The sequence below is a fragment of the Castanea sativa genome, chromosome 4, assembly GCF_040712315.1.
Source record: "Castanea sativa cultivar Marrone di Chiusa Pesio chromosome 4, ASM4071231v1".
NCBI lineage: Eukaryota > Viridiplantae > Streptophyta > Magnoliopsida > Fagales > Fagaceae > Castanea > Castanea sativa.
Genome location: NC_134016.1, coordinates 6,200,958 through 6,214,898, shown reverse-complemented (window position 1 = coordinate 6,214,898; position 13,941 = coordinate 6,200,958). Strand labels below are relative to the sequence as shown.

The 13,941-nt window shown below is 31.7% G+C and overlaps 1 protein-coding gene across 1 annotated transcript in view; it reads right to left on the bottom strand.

Annotated features, from left to right (window-relative positions):
* Window positions 1-5,487: 5,487 nt before the first annotated feature.
* The window catches only part of LOC142630389 (endochitinase-like), a 46,616-nt gene continuing 38,162 nt past the window's right edge, over window positions 5,488-13,941 (bottom strand). The window contains exons 5-6 of the mRNA XM_075804378.1: window positions 6,891-7,226; window positions 5,488-5,910 (exon numbers count right to left, since the gene is read on the bottom strand). Of these exons, the coding sequence (XP_075660493.1) occupies window positions 5,498-5,910; window positions 6,891-7,226 (749 nt within the window). The 3' untranslated portion in view covers window positions 5,488-5,497. The remainder of the gene's footprint in view (window positions 5,911-6,890; window positions 7,227-13,941) is intronic.

Here is a 13,941-nt window from a genome sequence, read left to right as displayed (position 1 = left end):
TTTGGGTTGTATTTTTGTGTACTTACTAGTGGATGTCCTGCATGATGCGCGTGTTCGTTATTAGTTATTTTATAATACTCATATGTGTTATAATGTTTGGAAAATTAATTTCGATTATGTATTATACATCACTAAAATAATGAATGAAAAAAAATTGTAATACGATATATCCATAAGTAACAATAATTAATTAGACTATAAAAATGTCATTATATGCCCTTTTTTGTTTCATCACGTGTATATGTATATTTAGTTTTTACATTTTGACTATTTTCAATATAAAATTTTTTATTATTTCCTTTTCTTTTTTTTAGAAGTATTTATTTTTTTAAAAAGAAAACACGTAAACTTTTGAAGGCTAAATATCTAAGATTTAAGGTTTATAATTTCTAATTCTTAAAACTAAATATACATGCCAAGAGATTAGTGAGTTTACTTACATCTGAGTATCTTAATCACTTACAAAAATTAAACACTTTCCAAAAATATAAATAAAAACAAAAAACACATACCTTTTTGAAACCCCATATATATGTTGTGAAAACATTGTATTAAGCTTTGATAGTGTTGTTAAGGGGTTTAGAGCATATGCATCTGAAACCAAAGGCAATTTCATACTCTTTTTTACACTAATTTCTCACTCTTTCTCTCTATCTCTCCAGCCCTATTTTTCTTTTGGCCTCTTGATATTTTGTGAAACTGGAATATATAAAAAAACATGAAAACTAACATTGAATGGAGAAAACCTTTCATTTATTAAATTAATGAAATTAAAAATGGAAGAGTTCAAGAAATTGGAAAAGAGAATAGAACCAAATCTTTTAATTTTCTACATTTATGGCTTAAACTAACCATAGATAAGAAGATGAGAGGTGAAAGACTAAACGAAAAATTACTCATATAAAACGACACTTGGCAGAACTTCATGCACTTCTACATGAGGTCTCTGCTTTTATGATTGATTGATTGATTGATTGGGATTTTGGAGTCCTAATTTACAAGGGATTTGAGTTTTTTTATTTTTTATTTTTTGCAAAATTGTTTATGGGCCAAAGAATGGGCTGGGTTTTTTAGAACTGAAATTGCTATAGTATTTTTTGTCAAAAATCTTGGGGGGCGGCGATTAAGTTTTTCCTAATTTTTTATGGTTTTTTTATTTTTAATTATTTTTTTATACTATTATTGGAGGAATTTTTCAAAACTCAGGAGGCCATACGCCAATATGTTTTTGTACTATAACTTTGAACCTAATCTTGTAAGGATTACTCAGCTCTTTGCACATAAGATTTAAGTTGATTTTTTTACTTAAACCAAGTTTTTTTGACCGCTCTCAACACTAATCTCATAGATTTGTGGTGTGTTCCTTAGTCATTGAGTCAGGGATAGAGTCACGACTTAGAAATAAGGGGGAGTGAGACAGTTTTGCTGCTGGTTACATGCGACAGTTCTGCTGTTGCTTAGTGATAGGAGTTAGTTACAACAGTTATTTGGCAAGAGCTAAAGAAGTTAGTTAGGATGGTTGGATTCTGTTAATAAGAGTCAGTGAAGATTAGGTAGTTAGCCATTGATGTAACTGATTGTAATTGAGTGTAGAGAAGGGTATAAAAATAGATGCGAATTGATTTTAAAGGATCATAGCAGAAATAACAAGAAGCTATTCTTTACCTCTCATTCTCTTTTCTCTTTATTCTCTCTATTCTTACTTCCGAGCTAGGAGGCTAGTTCTCTCGAAGAACTATTTAAAACTCATAAGAATCAATTGATTCTTATCACTTAGCAACTGTGGATTTTTTTTTTTTTTTTTGATGCTTGCTTCTTGTGCTGGATAAGCGTCATGTTGATTGCTTTGGGAAAAATTGGTGAATTAGGCTTAATTTGTTTTAACTTTGCTATTGGAAATTTTTTTTTTGGGTTAATATTTTTGGACTTGTATATTTTGTTTTAAATTTTAGATTTATAAATATTTCTATGGCCTATAAAAGAGGAAAATGATACGACCATAAATTTTTTTACAATTTCTTTTACAAATTGTTAATATGATGAGTGATTATTAATAAGTAAAAAATCAATTCAAGTGATAGGCCTAAATGTGAACCAATAAGAATTTATTACTTCAATAATTTTTAAAAGTATTGTAAAAAGGTTTGTGATTGTAGCATTATTTATAAAATGATCAATGATATTATTTAGGATGGCAAAGTATAATCTTATTAAAAAAAATTAATAAAATTAGTCTCTATATATATATTTATCTATTTAAAATAAAAAAAAAATTACACTGACCCATTTAGTTCAATTTTTGGTAGCAAGTACATAAGAAAACGCATTAATGGTCATTTTCTCTCTTAAATATAAGGTATAATTTAAGGTGGTAAAGTGTAATTTTTAAATGGATCATAATACTGTACACACTTTTTGAAATTAGAGTGGCCATTAATCATTATACTATACACACTTAACTGAATTATAGTGGTTAATGGATTGATAAGAGCACAAACTTAATCATCAATATCATACTGCTATAGCCTTCATCATCAATATCAAGTTTACTTCAATTCTCCCTGTTGATGCCCTTTTTTTGAATCTGTACCCAAAAGCCTATACAGAGGAAAACCCAATGAAAAAGAAGGCCCAAAGACCCACCAAGAAGACCAAAGAGCAAGAAAGGTCCAAAGAAAGAAGTGCAAGGGAAAGCGATCTACAGCAAAATGCAAATCTGCAGCAGAATACAAATCTGTCACAAAATACAGTTCTTCAACAGAATGGCTTCGATAGATGAAGATAAATTGGACCCAAGACCCTTTTTGATCTAGTCCCCATTATTTGGTCCACAAAGGCCCAAATCCTTTTGTATAAAAAAGATAGGAGTGAAAACTGATATGAAGAAGTAAGATGAAAAGAAACAAAGAACAGCAGGAAGTGTCAATAGCGGGAATCACGTGAAGGAAAGAAAAGTCAAACCAAAGGAAATGACAAACGCAGCAGGAAACGCATGAAGAAATAAGACAAAAAACACGCAGTAGAACGAAACAGAACTAATCTGCTACGGTAGAAACAACGTAGGAATGAAAGAAGCCAAAAACAGAAGATAGTGGAGCAAGCACAAAAGGGCCGGAGCACCACCAACCTGTACCCAGCAAATACAAGGGAGGTGAGCCTACGGTCAAAGGGACTCAGAGGGTGTGGTTTGGTGGTGGGGAGAAAAAGGAGTCTATATTTGGTTTTCTGCCATGACTACTTTTGGGAATATGCCTTACTGGGATTGTATCTTACCCAAAAGAAGTAATAAATGGTTGGGACCATTTGATGCATGCCATAGTGCTAGGTAGTGAGGTAGTCCAATCCTTATCCATTTGAACCTAGAAGTAGAGGTATACTGCAAGAACAAACAAAATGAAATTTTTTTGTGAAATGAGTAGTGGTGCAGCAAACTTGTACTGAGCAATGACAATAGTCGGGGCAACCAATGAGTTAGTGGGTAGTCCTAAAGGGATGCTCAAAATAAACCAAAAACAGTTGGTGAAGCCCTAGGGGTAAAAGGGAGAAATTCTATTGAATTAGCTTATTATAAAAGGAGGAGGTAGTCATGGATGAAATGGGAACTAAATGGACTAGCACCTAAGGGGGGAACCTATGGTAAGAGAGTAGTAAGCACCTAAGGGAGGCACCTAGGGAGAGGGGTATCCAAAAGGGAAAAAACCCAAATGAGAAAAACAACCCATGACAAGATAGTAGTTAGAAACTAAGAGTAAAAAAAGAACGAAGAGAAAGAAAGTGGTAAAAAGAAGGGGCATGCATCAGTAAACCATATTTTCCCTCCCTCTTAGCAAACCCACTCTTTGAAATCTCGGAAAGTAATAGCTAATAGTCATTTTGGCCTATTCTCCAAAATGCACAATTTTGATGGCAAAAGCTTATAACTATGACAAAGTTGTTCAAGTTGGGGCTTGAGTTCCTTCTTGGTTTACTTATTCTATGGAAAGATTCAATACTTGATTTCGATTGCAAATATATTTGATTTTTCTCATTATAATTTATATCTATTAGTCATTCTGTTGTAGCACATTTTTATCACGTTTGCTACACCAGTTGTCCTGCTGTGGCAACTTTACTTGCTATACTAGTTATTTTGTTGTAGCACCTTTTTATTATGTTTACCGTGTTAACTATTATCCTAGCTAAACCTTTTTTACTGAAACTTTCTTATTTCTTTGTTATTACATGTTTAACTTTTGACATAAACTAATTATTATCCTGCCATAAGTGTGTATATATATATATATATATATATATATATATATATATATATATATATATATATATATTTATATACATATATCTTGCTTCTCATGTTCTGCAAAATATATTTTATAGATGTATATGTGAATACGTATAAGTATATTTATGAATATATGTATATATATATTTGAGAATATGTTAACCCATGTAAGCTAACATTTGCTTGATTGGTATTTTCTTTGGGTTTTATATTTGTTTATGTGCAGGAAGTAGAAAAGTATTTCTACAGCTAAAAAATGAAAAGTAGTCATTCACATTACAGACAGCTTCATTGCACAGCAGAAGGCTTTACTACGCAGCAGACGGTTTTACTGCACAGTAGAAAGTTTTGCTGTATAGCAAAAAAAGTCAGACCTGTGACAGAAACTGGAGAAAAGTTCCTTTTGCAATAGAAATAGAGGATAAGCCCACTTTGCAGCGTCTTCCCATGGACTTTGGACTTGATGTTTGTGCACAAACTGGCAGCGGTAGAATGGTACTTTGGAGCCCATTCCACGGAGCGTCAGACCCAACTTCCTTCTTAGAAAAAGCCTAGACTAAACATTTTTTAAGGTACAAAAAACGTAAAAAGAGCTATCAACACTCCCTAATGAATTATTGACGATGCTTTAAAAAAAAAATCCACTCATTTTTAAGTGGCTAGCCTTTGCTTCATCATGGTCAGGTACACTCACACCAAATCAATGCGAATGTACGAGATCAAAGATCAATCATTGCCTACACGCTTACACCATAAACCAATTGGTATCTTGGTCTGATGATAAAAAGTAATCATATGAAACAAATGCCATAGATCTCAACTCTCTCAAACAAAGAATTGAGAAATCAGAAAATTCCCTCATGATTTTAAAAGGTTAAAAATTCTAAATTTTGTCCATGATTAATGTATATAAAAAGACCAAGAATGTGTAGTACAAGAAAATGTGATACCCTTTTATGTAAGAATTCCATTGAAGGGTCCCTCGACTACATAATGGAAAAAATAATTTTCTTTCATTCCTTACACTCGTTCTCTTGGACTAGGCAAGATTGATTCAAAGTTCTCATATGAGAACAAAAAAAATTATTATCTAAGCGAGTTGGCACCCAACTAACTCCTTATTATTTTCATATATTTCAAACATAGATCTAATATTCAGATACAATTAAAGAAAAAAATTGTAACATGGGAAAAATAAAAAGTGTTAGTAGAAATATCCTAGCAAGAAAGATTGTCACCAGGTGCAACACCAAATTGAGTACAGTACTGTTTGTAATACTGGATTCGAGACTGAACTTCAGCAGGCTTATGACCATCACATTCAGCAAGACCATTAATAGCTCGAATTGTTGCTCCAAAACCTTGGCTAACAGATTGGTGAACACTGTTCATCCAATACCATAAGGCAGCCTTAAACGAGATAGTCGCATCATTGGCAACAGTTTCAGGAGAGCCTAGTCCATCAAACCCATTTGCACTACCAGCTGGTCCATAATTGTAATTCCATGTTAGTTGAAGTGGTCCACGGCCATAGTAATGTTTGCTAGAATTGCATGGATATTGAGTACTGTAGGCTGGGTTACAATAGTTCTGTGTGGTTGGAACATCTCTTTCTTCTATATAGCATAAACCTGTCCAAACAACATTTTGCTTCAAATCTCAGGGATAAGTCCTTCCAAATAATGTGTTTGCCTTTGGAAAGTCCAAAAAAGTAAAAAATTTGGGTTTTTTTTTTTTTTTTAGCTTATTTTTTTAGGTCAAACTTATAAATTTCCTCATTCTGTTTACAGTTTTCTTTTTGATGAAATTGTTTATATTACTTTAAGTAAATAAACAATCAATTCAAGCCATCTAAATAAACAACTTAAAAACATGACAATTATACACAAATATGCATCTCTATGATTTTATATGTATAGTCATACACACCATTTTATTATGAAAACTATATAATTATCTGTTTTAAAGCTATTGTTTGTTTAAGATATTTTTTTTCATAAAAAAAGATAATTTATTTTTATTCCCTTATTTTGCTTAAAATGTTTATTACAGTAAAAATACGGTTCTACATAATAAAAAGTAAAGCTCAATGTTGCCAATGTTCATCTTATGTTCATAAAAATTTGTATCTTCATCTTATTTTCTTTTTCAAACTTTGGAAAACCAATGTTGCCTTTTTAATTTGACAAATCACATTAACTAAACAACATTACATTTATACTCTTATTTTTTTGATAGAATATGTTGAGGGACCACAATTTGAATCCCAACAATCACTTTAAAAACAAGCCCACAGACAGTGATATCGAATACTATAAAAAATTTGAATGTGTTTTTCTTATCATCAACTAATTTTGAGGTGAAATGACATAACTCATGACGCGATAAATGATATTAAAGCTAAAGTTATAGATTCAAGTTACCAAAAAAGTAGGGCATTTTTGTGGCGGCGTTTTCAAAAAACACTGCTATAGCCATAATTGCTTATGAAAAGAGAAATTAATATTACAGAGCATGGATATCTTTTGGGCATGGTTGTGTGCATATTATATATGTTTCTAAATAAGGTTCTGAAAAAATAAAAGTTAGAGAGGGGATCAAGAGAACTTACTTCCAGTCTCATGTGTGACATGGGCAAAGAAAGCCGCAATCTCACGTTTACCAGCATCACTAGAACCAAACTTGGCAAACTGATTATAAGAATTAAGAGCAACAAGAAATGCTGCTCTTGTGTAGAAGCTCTTTCCAGGACAATTTCCTTGGGCCCGGTTAAGTATCCCATTGAAAAAGCCTTCTGTCACAACATCAGGGACTGAAACATCATTAGTTTTTGTGGTACAAGGTCCTGATTTGCACCCCTCGCCACAGTATTCAGCAGTAGTGCCACAATAGTTATATTTGCTGCAACATTCGTTTGTAGCACAACTACAATCACCCTTCACATTTGCTGCTAGGATTCCAACTATAATGAGAGTTAGCAGACCATTTTGTAATCTAAGAGCACCCATTTTCTTAATGAAGTTTGAGGAATATATAAAATGTGTGAGATCAAGAATTAGGTTGTGATATGTATTTATAATGCAACATAAGGTAAGAAATATCTATTTCTTTAATGAAAATTTCTACGAGCACGAGGAAGTATAACATAGAAAAGTAAACGGGACGTGAGTTAAGGGTCAAGGTGTAATACCCAAAAAATAGAAAAAGAGAAAAAGATTTAAAAGGAGGGGTATCTAAGTAAATCAGTTTGTGGGGATTAATTTTATAATTAATTTTAGTAAGAGGGTTTTTTAAAAATAAGGTTCAAACCATAATTATTCATAAATTAATTTAAGTCAGCATGACAAATATTTTGAAGGAGGTGACTCCTTAAAATATTCAAGTAGAAAAAGTTTAACTACACAAATGAGGTAAAAGTCAAAAAATCTTTTTCCTGTCAACTAAGTTTTATTTGAAATTAAAATATTTTTTTAGGTGAATAGTTTGGCCAGTAATGAAACTATTTAAATGTGAGTCTGGTTAATGTGTGCCTTAAAACTATCTATTTTTATAAACATTTATTGAGAATTGAAAAAATTATCAATATTTTTTTAATTTTTGAGAAAACTTTTTTTAAAAATAAAAATTATTATGTACTTTTAAAGTACACGTTAACAAAATCTTTTAAATATATAAAAGTTTTAATAATGCAAACGAGGGAAAGTTTAGTTTTATTTTTCCATAAACTGGATGATGTGACTGCAGATTTTTTATAAGTTGAGTGATTTCAGTACCTCATGTGGACTTGTTACTTCTTAGCATATATGGCAGAACTCGAAGTGGTATTGGGGAAAATACAGAAGCCTAGTAGTCTAGGCATGCTTTGAGGTCTGACATATAGTCACGTGAGTTTTTTTTTTTTTTTTTTTATTTTAAAAACACAACAACAACGACGAGGAGGAGGAGAAAACATTAAAACAAAGCAGTGCTTGACTTCCTTCTTCTTATTATTATTATTTGTTTATTGATTTTGATAGAAGTGAATAGGAAAGTCAATGAAGTCTGACAAGTTCTAATTATTAAAAAAAAAAAAAACAAAGTAACACCCGTAATTGAAGATGGCCCAAGTGCGTAATTAGTTGTGGCAGAAAAAAATAGTATTAGATAGATAGATAGATAAAGAAAAATATTACGATTAGGTGAAATTTGAGTTTGAGATAACAGTGGATTGTTATTGCATATTTTTAGTAGTCTCTCTTTTGGTCAAATATTGTTATAAATTTTTTGATTATTGAGTAAATGGTACTTTAAAATTATTTAGGTAATATTTAAGGACTTTAGAGAAAGTGTTAGGGAGAAGTTCTTTTGTGGTGAGCTAGTTGAGGTAAGTAAACTTATCCTAATTGGTTTTATTTTGCTTATACGGTTGTATTTTAGCTATTGAAATTTGTTTGTAATTGTTATAATTTTATTTAATTGTTTTAGCTACATTGATTTAAAGTAAAGAATAAAGAATTATCACAAATATATTTTGATTACTGAATATATAATTTTATATATATGTATTTGAATGAAATATATTTTTGTTTGAACTATGATTTGATATATATGATTTTAGTTAATTTGACTATATTTTGACTCTGATACCCAGCTAATGAGGGTTATTCATTAGTACTCTGATATCTAGTTAATGGAGGTTATTCATTGGTACTGAAACTAGTTCTATTTGGGACATTACGAGTTTATTGTGTTTCTCGACCCAACTAATGAGGGATATACATAAGCACAGAACTAGTTTCATCTAAACCTGATGTCCAATTACGGGGATATAGGGTGACCATAGTTGTAAAGATTGTTAAAAATATGAATTATATTTGAATATTTGAACTATTTTAAATCCTTGAAACTTCTTTGTGTGTATTTTGGTACCTATTGTAAATTATAGCTTGATATATGGAAAATTGATTTTTTTTTCCTAATCTATATATGATATATTTGTAAGATTAAAATATTTGATCTATGTTCAACTTTTTATTTTACATAATTATTTTTTTATACAACTTATTAGGACTTTAGTTACTTATTGAGTTATCAACTCACCCTCCTCTTTCCCCTTTCAGATTATAATCAGGAAGAGTAGTAAGTTTTGGGCTTCTGTCGGGATGTGCATATATGAGTGAAGTTTAGGAATCATTGGAATAAGATTTGGACTTTTATGTTTAATATTGTCTTTTGTTCAGAATTTAGTCTCAAAGATTTAGTTTATTTTCTTTACGATGTTGGAAGATTATTATTTTGGAGATCCTTTGAGAATATTATTGAAGATATTTTTTTGAATTTATTAATGAAATTTTCATTGAGGATAAATTCTTTAATTGTTAAAAATGTCTTTCACACTTGTAGGGTGTAAACTTTATAAGTGTGTGGATGTTGTCACGTACTTAGCTTTTACCTGGGCTCCAGATGTGACAATATTTATAGTATCAGAGCTCTAGGTTTGATCCTTAGACATTGATTTATGAAACTAAATGGTGAGAGGGGTAAAAATCAAGCATTTGGGGATACATTGTATGATATATATATACACACACTATATTTGCTGCAACATTCGTTCGCAGCACAACTACAATCACCCTTCATAGGATTCCAACTATAGTGAGAGTTAGCAGACCCTTTGAGCACCCAGTTTCTTAATGAAGTTTGAGGAATATATAAAATGTGTGAGATCAAGAATTAGGTTGTGATATGTATTTATAATGCAACATAAGTTGAGAAATATCTATTTCTTTAATGAAGAAGAAATTTCTACGATCATGAGTAAGTATAACGTAGAGAAGTAAACGGCGCGAGTTAAGGGTCAAGGTCTTTGTCGACTTCGACTTGCCCAAAGCATAGCTAGTTTTTCTTCTTATAAACCGTCAATAAGATAATGCATTTAAACAAAGCAACTAGACCAAAAAAAAAATTCCGCTGACGAATCAATCCATGTGCACTTGCACATTTTCTCCCCTCATTTTTTTCCTTATTTTGAGGAGAAAATTTTTTTGTGGTTCTCAAGCGAAAATATCTAAACTTCACTATCTCTTCCCCTCTCAACCAAACACCTTTCAAAAGGTTTTTCTTCTACTTTTTCTGTTTTTAAAATTTTTTTTTTTTTTTTTTATCTTCTCTAAAATTCACTCTACTAAACATGTTGTTAATTGCTATAATTGGTGGGTAAAAAAATAATTTCAGTTGTAAGTTTAAATTAAATCAAATAACAATTTATTACTCAAAATTTATTGTAAAAATATTGTAAGAATTTTGTGGACATTACACTTTTCTTACTAAAATGATTCTCTCTCAAAATAATGAAACAAAGAGTTTGTAAACCTTCTCAATTTATGATTTCACTATCTGAATATTTCACTTTTTTTTATATAAAATATTTGTACCCAAATCATTAGCATCTTTGAAATCACATACGTACTTTGAGATTCTTCCTGAGCTTCGTGAAGTGGTCATGTCACCATTTTTTTTTCCCTATGCTAAGCTCATCCTCTTCCAAGTTTCAATCAAAGACCTAATATGTTTGACAACTGCTTCTGTTTTTTATTTTCAAAGAACTTGTTTTTAAGAATGGAAAAAAAAAAAAATCATGCGTTGGCATGCATGAAAAAAATAATAATAAAAACATTTCTAAAATAAAAAACAGAAAAAATTTTCTTCTGGTTGTGGGTTGCGTTCCAATCATGATCAGATCCCACCCCATTTCCTTTCTCTTTTATAAATTATGATCATTCTGCATATTTTAAGTTTTAACTGCTCTCTTTTCTTTTTCTTTTTTCTTTTATATTATTTAAATTTTAGTTTAGCATTTTTATATTCAAGTTGTTGGGCCAAAAGAAAATAAATGGGTAACAAGGAAGGTCCCAAATCCAGGTAAGGCCCAAAAGCACTGTATTGTAAGGGAAAAGCCCAAATCCTTGGCACACATAATTATTGTGCGTTTGAGATTAGCTTAAAAAGTCAATTTTTTTTTTTTTTTTACTATTTAACTTATTCTTGCTCTTAGTCAGCTTATTTTTGTTACTATTCATAGGTCCTATTGCACTTTTTAGCACTATTTATTGATCTTACTGTACTATTTCAGCTACTTTTTAGTTTTATCTACATTATTTTTAGTAAAATGTTTTCAGTTTTAGTTAAATATGTTGTGCCTAAACAAACACTTAGTAGTTATTTTAAGGCATAATTACAAATTACCCATCTCTAGTTTAGTCCGAATTTAACTTACCCACTCGTAGTTTCATTTTTGACACTCTATCCACCTAAGGTTACTTCCGTTTAGTCTCTGTTACCCACTTCTGTTAAAAAAAATGGGTAAATAAGTCTTTTTACACCCATTTTATGTCTCTCTCCTCTCAAATCAAGAAAAAAAAGATTAAAATATGGTATTAGTTTCTCACAATTCACAAACATGAAGAACATACACAAACATGAAGAACATCACAAATTGGCACACTACAAAAAACGGGGTCTATAGCCGCGTTTCAAAAACGCGGCCATAGACCCCAAAAACGCGGCTATAACCTATAGCCGCGTTTTCTATGGCCGCGTTTACAACCCACGCCTAAGCGGCGCAGCAACAGACCCTGCGGGTCTGTAGCCGCGTTTTTATAACCGCGGCTAAAGCCCAAGCCTGAAGCCGCGGTTTTGAACCACGGCTATAGGCATCGGGTCTATAGCCGCGTTTTTCAAAAACGCGGCTACAGACCCGCTTGAGCCGCGGTTATTAACGCGGCTATAGCCCTCTTTCAGCTTCGTTTGCCAAACAAAGCCTAGAAACTATAGCCGCGTTTTTTAAAACGCGGCTATAGCTTCTCTGTTTTTTTTTTTTTCCCCCTTTCCCTCTTTTTTTCCTTTCTTTTCCCTGTTATCACAACTAAAGAATTTTTCGCTGCTATCACAAGTTTCCAACACACCACAACTTATCAAAATAAAAAAGTTCCCTACTATCACAACTTCCCAACACAAGTTCCATAAACAAGTTCCCAACACAAAAATTGCCAAAATAGGTTCCCAACATCACAAAAAGCCACAGCCACAACCAACAACATCACAAATAGGCAAACCTAGATAGGCTTGGCTTAGGCCCTTTGACACTACAATAATCTTGTCACTTTATCATTTTAAAGAATAAAATCACACCACATTATCAAAACGTATTTAGTAAATTAGTGAAAATTGTCTTTGTCTCAACTACATAAATCTCAATTTGTTCTCACTTATTTAAAAATTCCCAATTTTGATTATTTTGTAATGATTCTTCTTTTTGTTGTTTGTGAGAGAAATGAAGGGGTAGAAAGTCAGTCCTCTACTAATCCAAATGCCAAATGTAATAGCTTCATAATGGCTTTGTTTTCTCAAGCTTCCTAATTATTACGGCGTAGCATATCATAAGGTTTATTGGGACATATTTGATGGTGAGGGCAACATATCCACATGTCTACCAAACAATTAATTTTAAAAAAAAAGAAAAAAAAAAGGAAGAAAAAGAATAGCCAAGGAATATTCGACTCTAGAAGGCGTTTTGTTTGGTTGTTCTTTTGGTTTTTTAATTGTACCAGGAGTAACAAAAATATTCCCTAATATACATAAGGTGAAATTAACTCCATGTGCATGTTGTACTACATTGGCTATAACTCTTATCTTTAAGGCCCATGCCCTAGTAACTTGGGATTGCTAGGTCGGCTATTTGGGTGCATGTTACATGTAAAGTTAAAAACAGCCTTATTATGTATAGCATGACATTTTCACCGAAAGAAAAAAAAAAAAAAATTAAAGCTGAAGTGATGCTTCTCTAATAAGTATATATTGCCAAGAGTGACATGCACCAAAAGAAAAAAATGCAAGAAGTATATTGAGTAGGCATGCATGTATAGTGACACAAAGGGCTTTATTTTGTTAAAAAGAATGTTTTTCTGCTAACGACACCACTTCTAAGCATGCATATTTGGTTTACCTTTTTTACAACTTTTTATGGTACTATTGATTTTGACTGCTTTAATTTTGATAACTCACACAAATAATAATAATAATAATAATTCAATCGCATACCATTTCATCTTTGTTAACAGTTAAGATCATGCTTTGGTAAAAGGCATTTGCTATCACTCTCAAACTCGTATGTAAAATAAGTAAATAAAAGGGAGGGTTTATAGCTAGCTATCAAAATGACCAATAAATTCTCAAACTTGAGAAAGAGAATTTAGGGGTTAATAAGATGCGCAAGCATGACATTTTGTGTGTGTATGTGAGAGAGACAGAGAGGATAAGGCTTAAGAGTAAAGAAAAAGAAAGAAAGACCTCTCTTTCATGGGGGCAATTGAGTTTAGCTTTGCAGCACAAGCTAAAGGGTACTCCACTAATGCCCTCAAATATAATATAAAAAACCTATATATACAATGCCTTAATGACAAGGTCATAAGGGTATGAAACACTAAATAAAAGCGACCCCACTTCTCTTTAGACAACCTAATAAGCACACTTTTCAATCTCAAAAGGGTATCCCCTCATTAATTGTTGAGACATCTCACACCAAAGGGTCCTCCACAAGGGCAATTTATTTGAGAAGTAAGGTTGTTAGAAAATAACTATTATGAGTCACTGGGAAACAGTCCCACATGTTGGAGCCAACATGT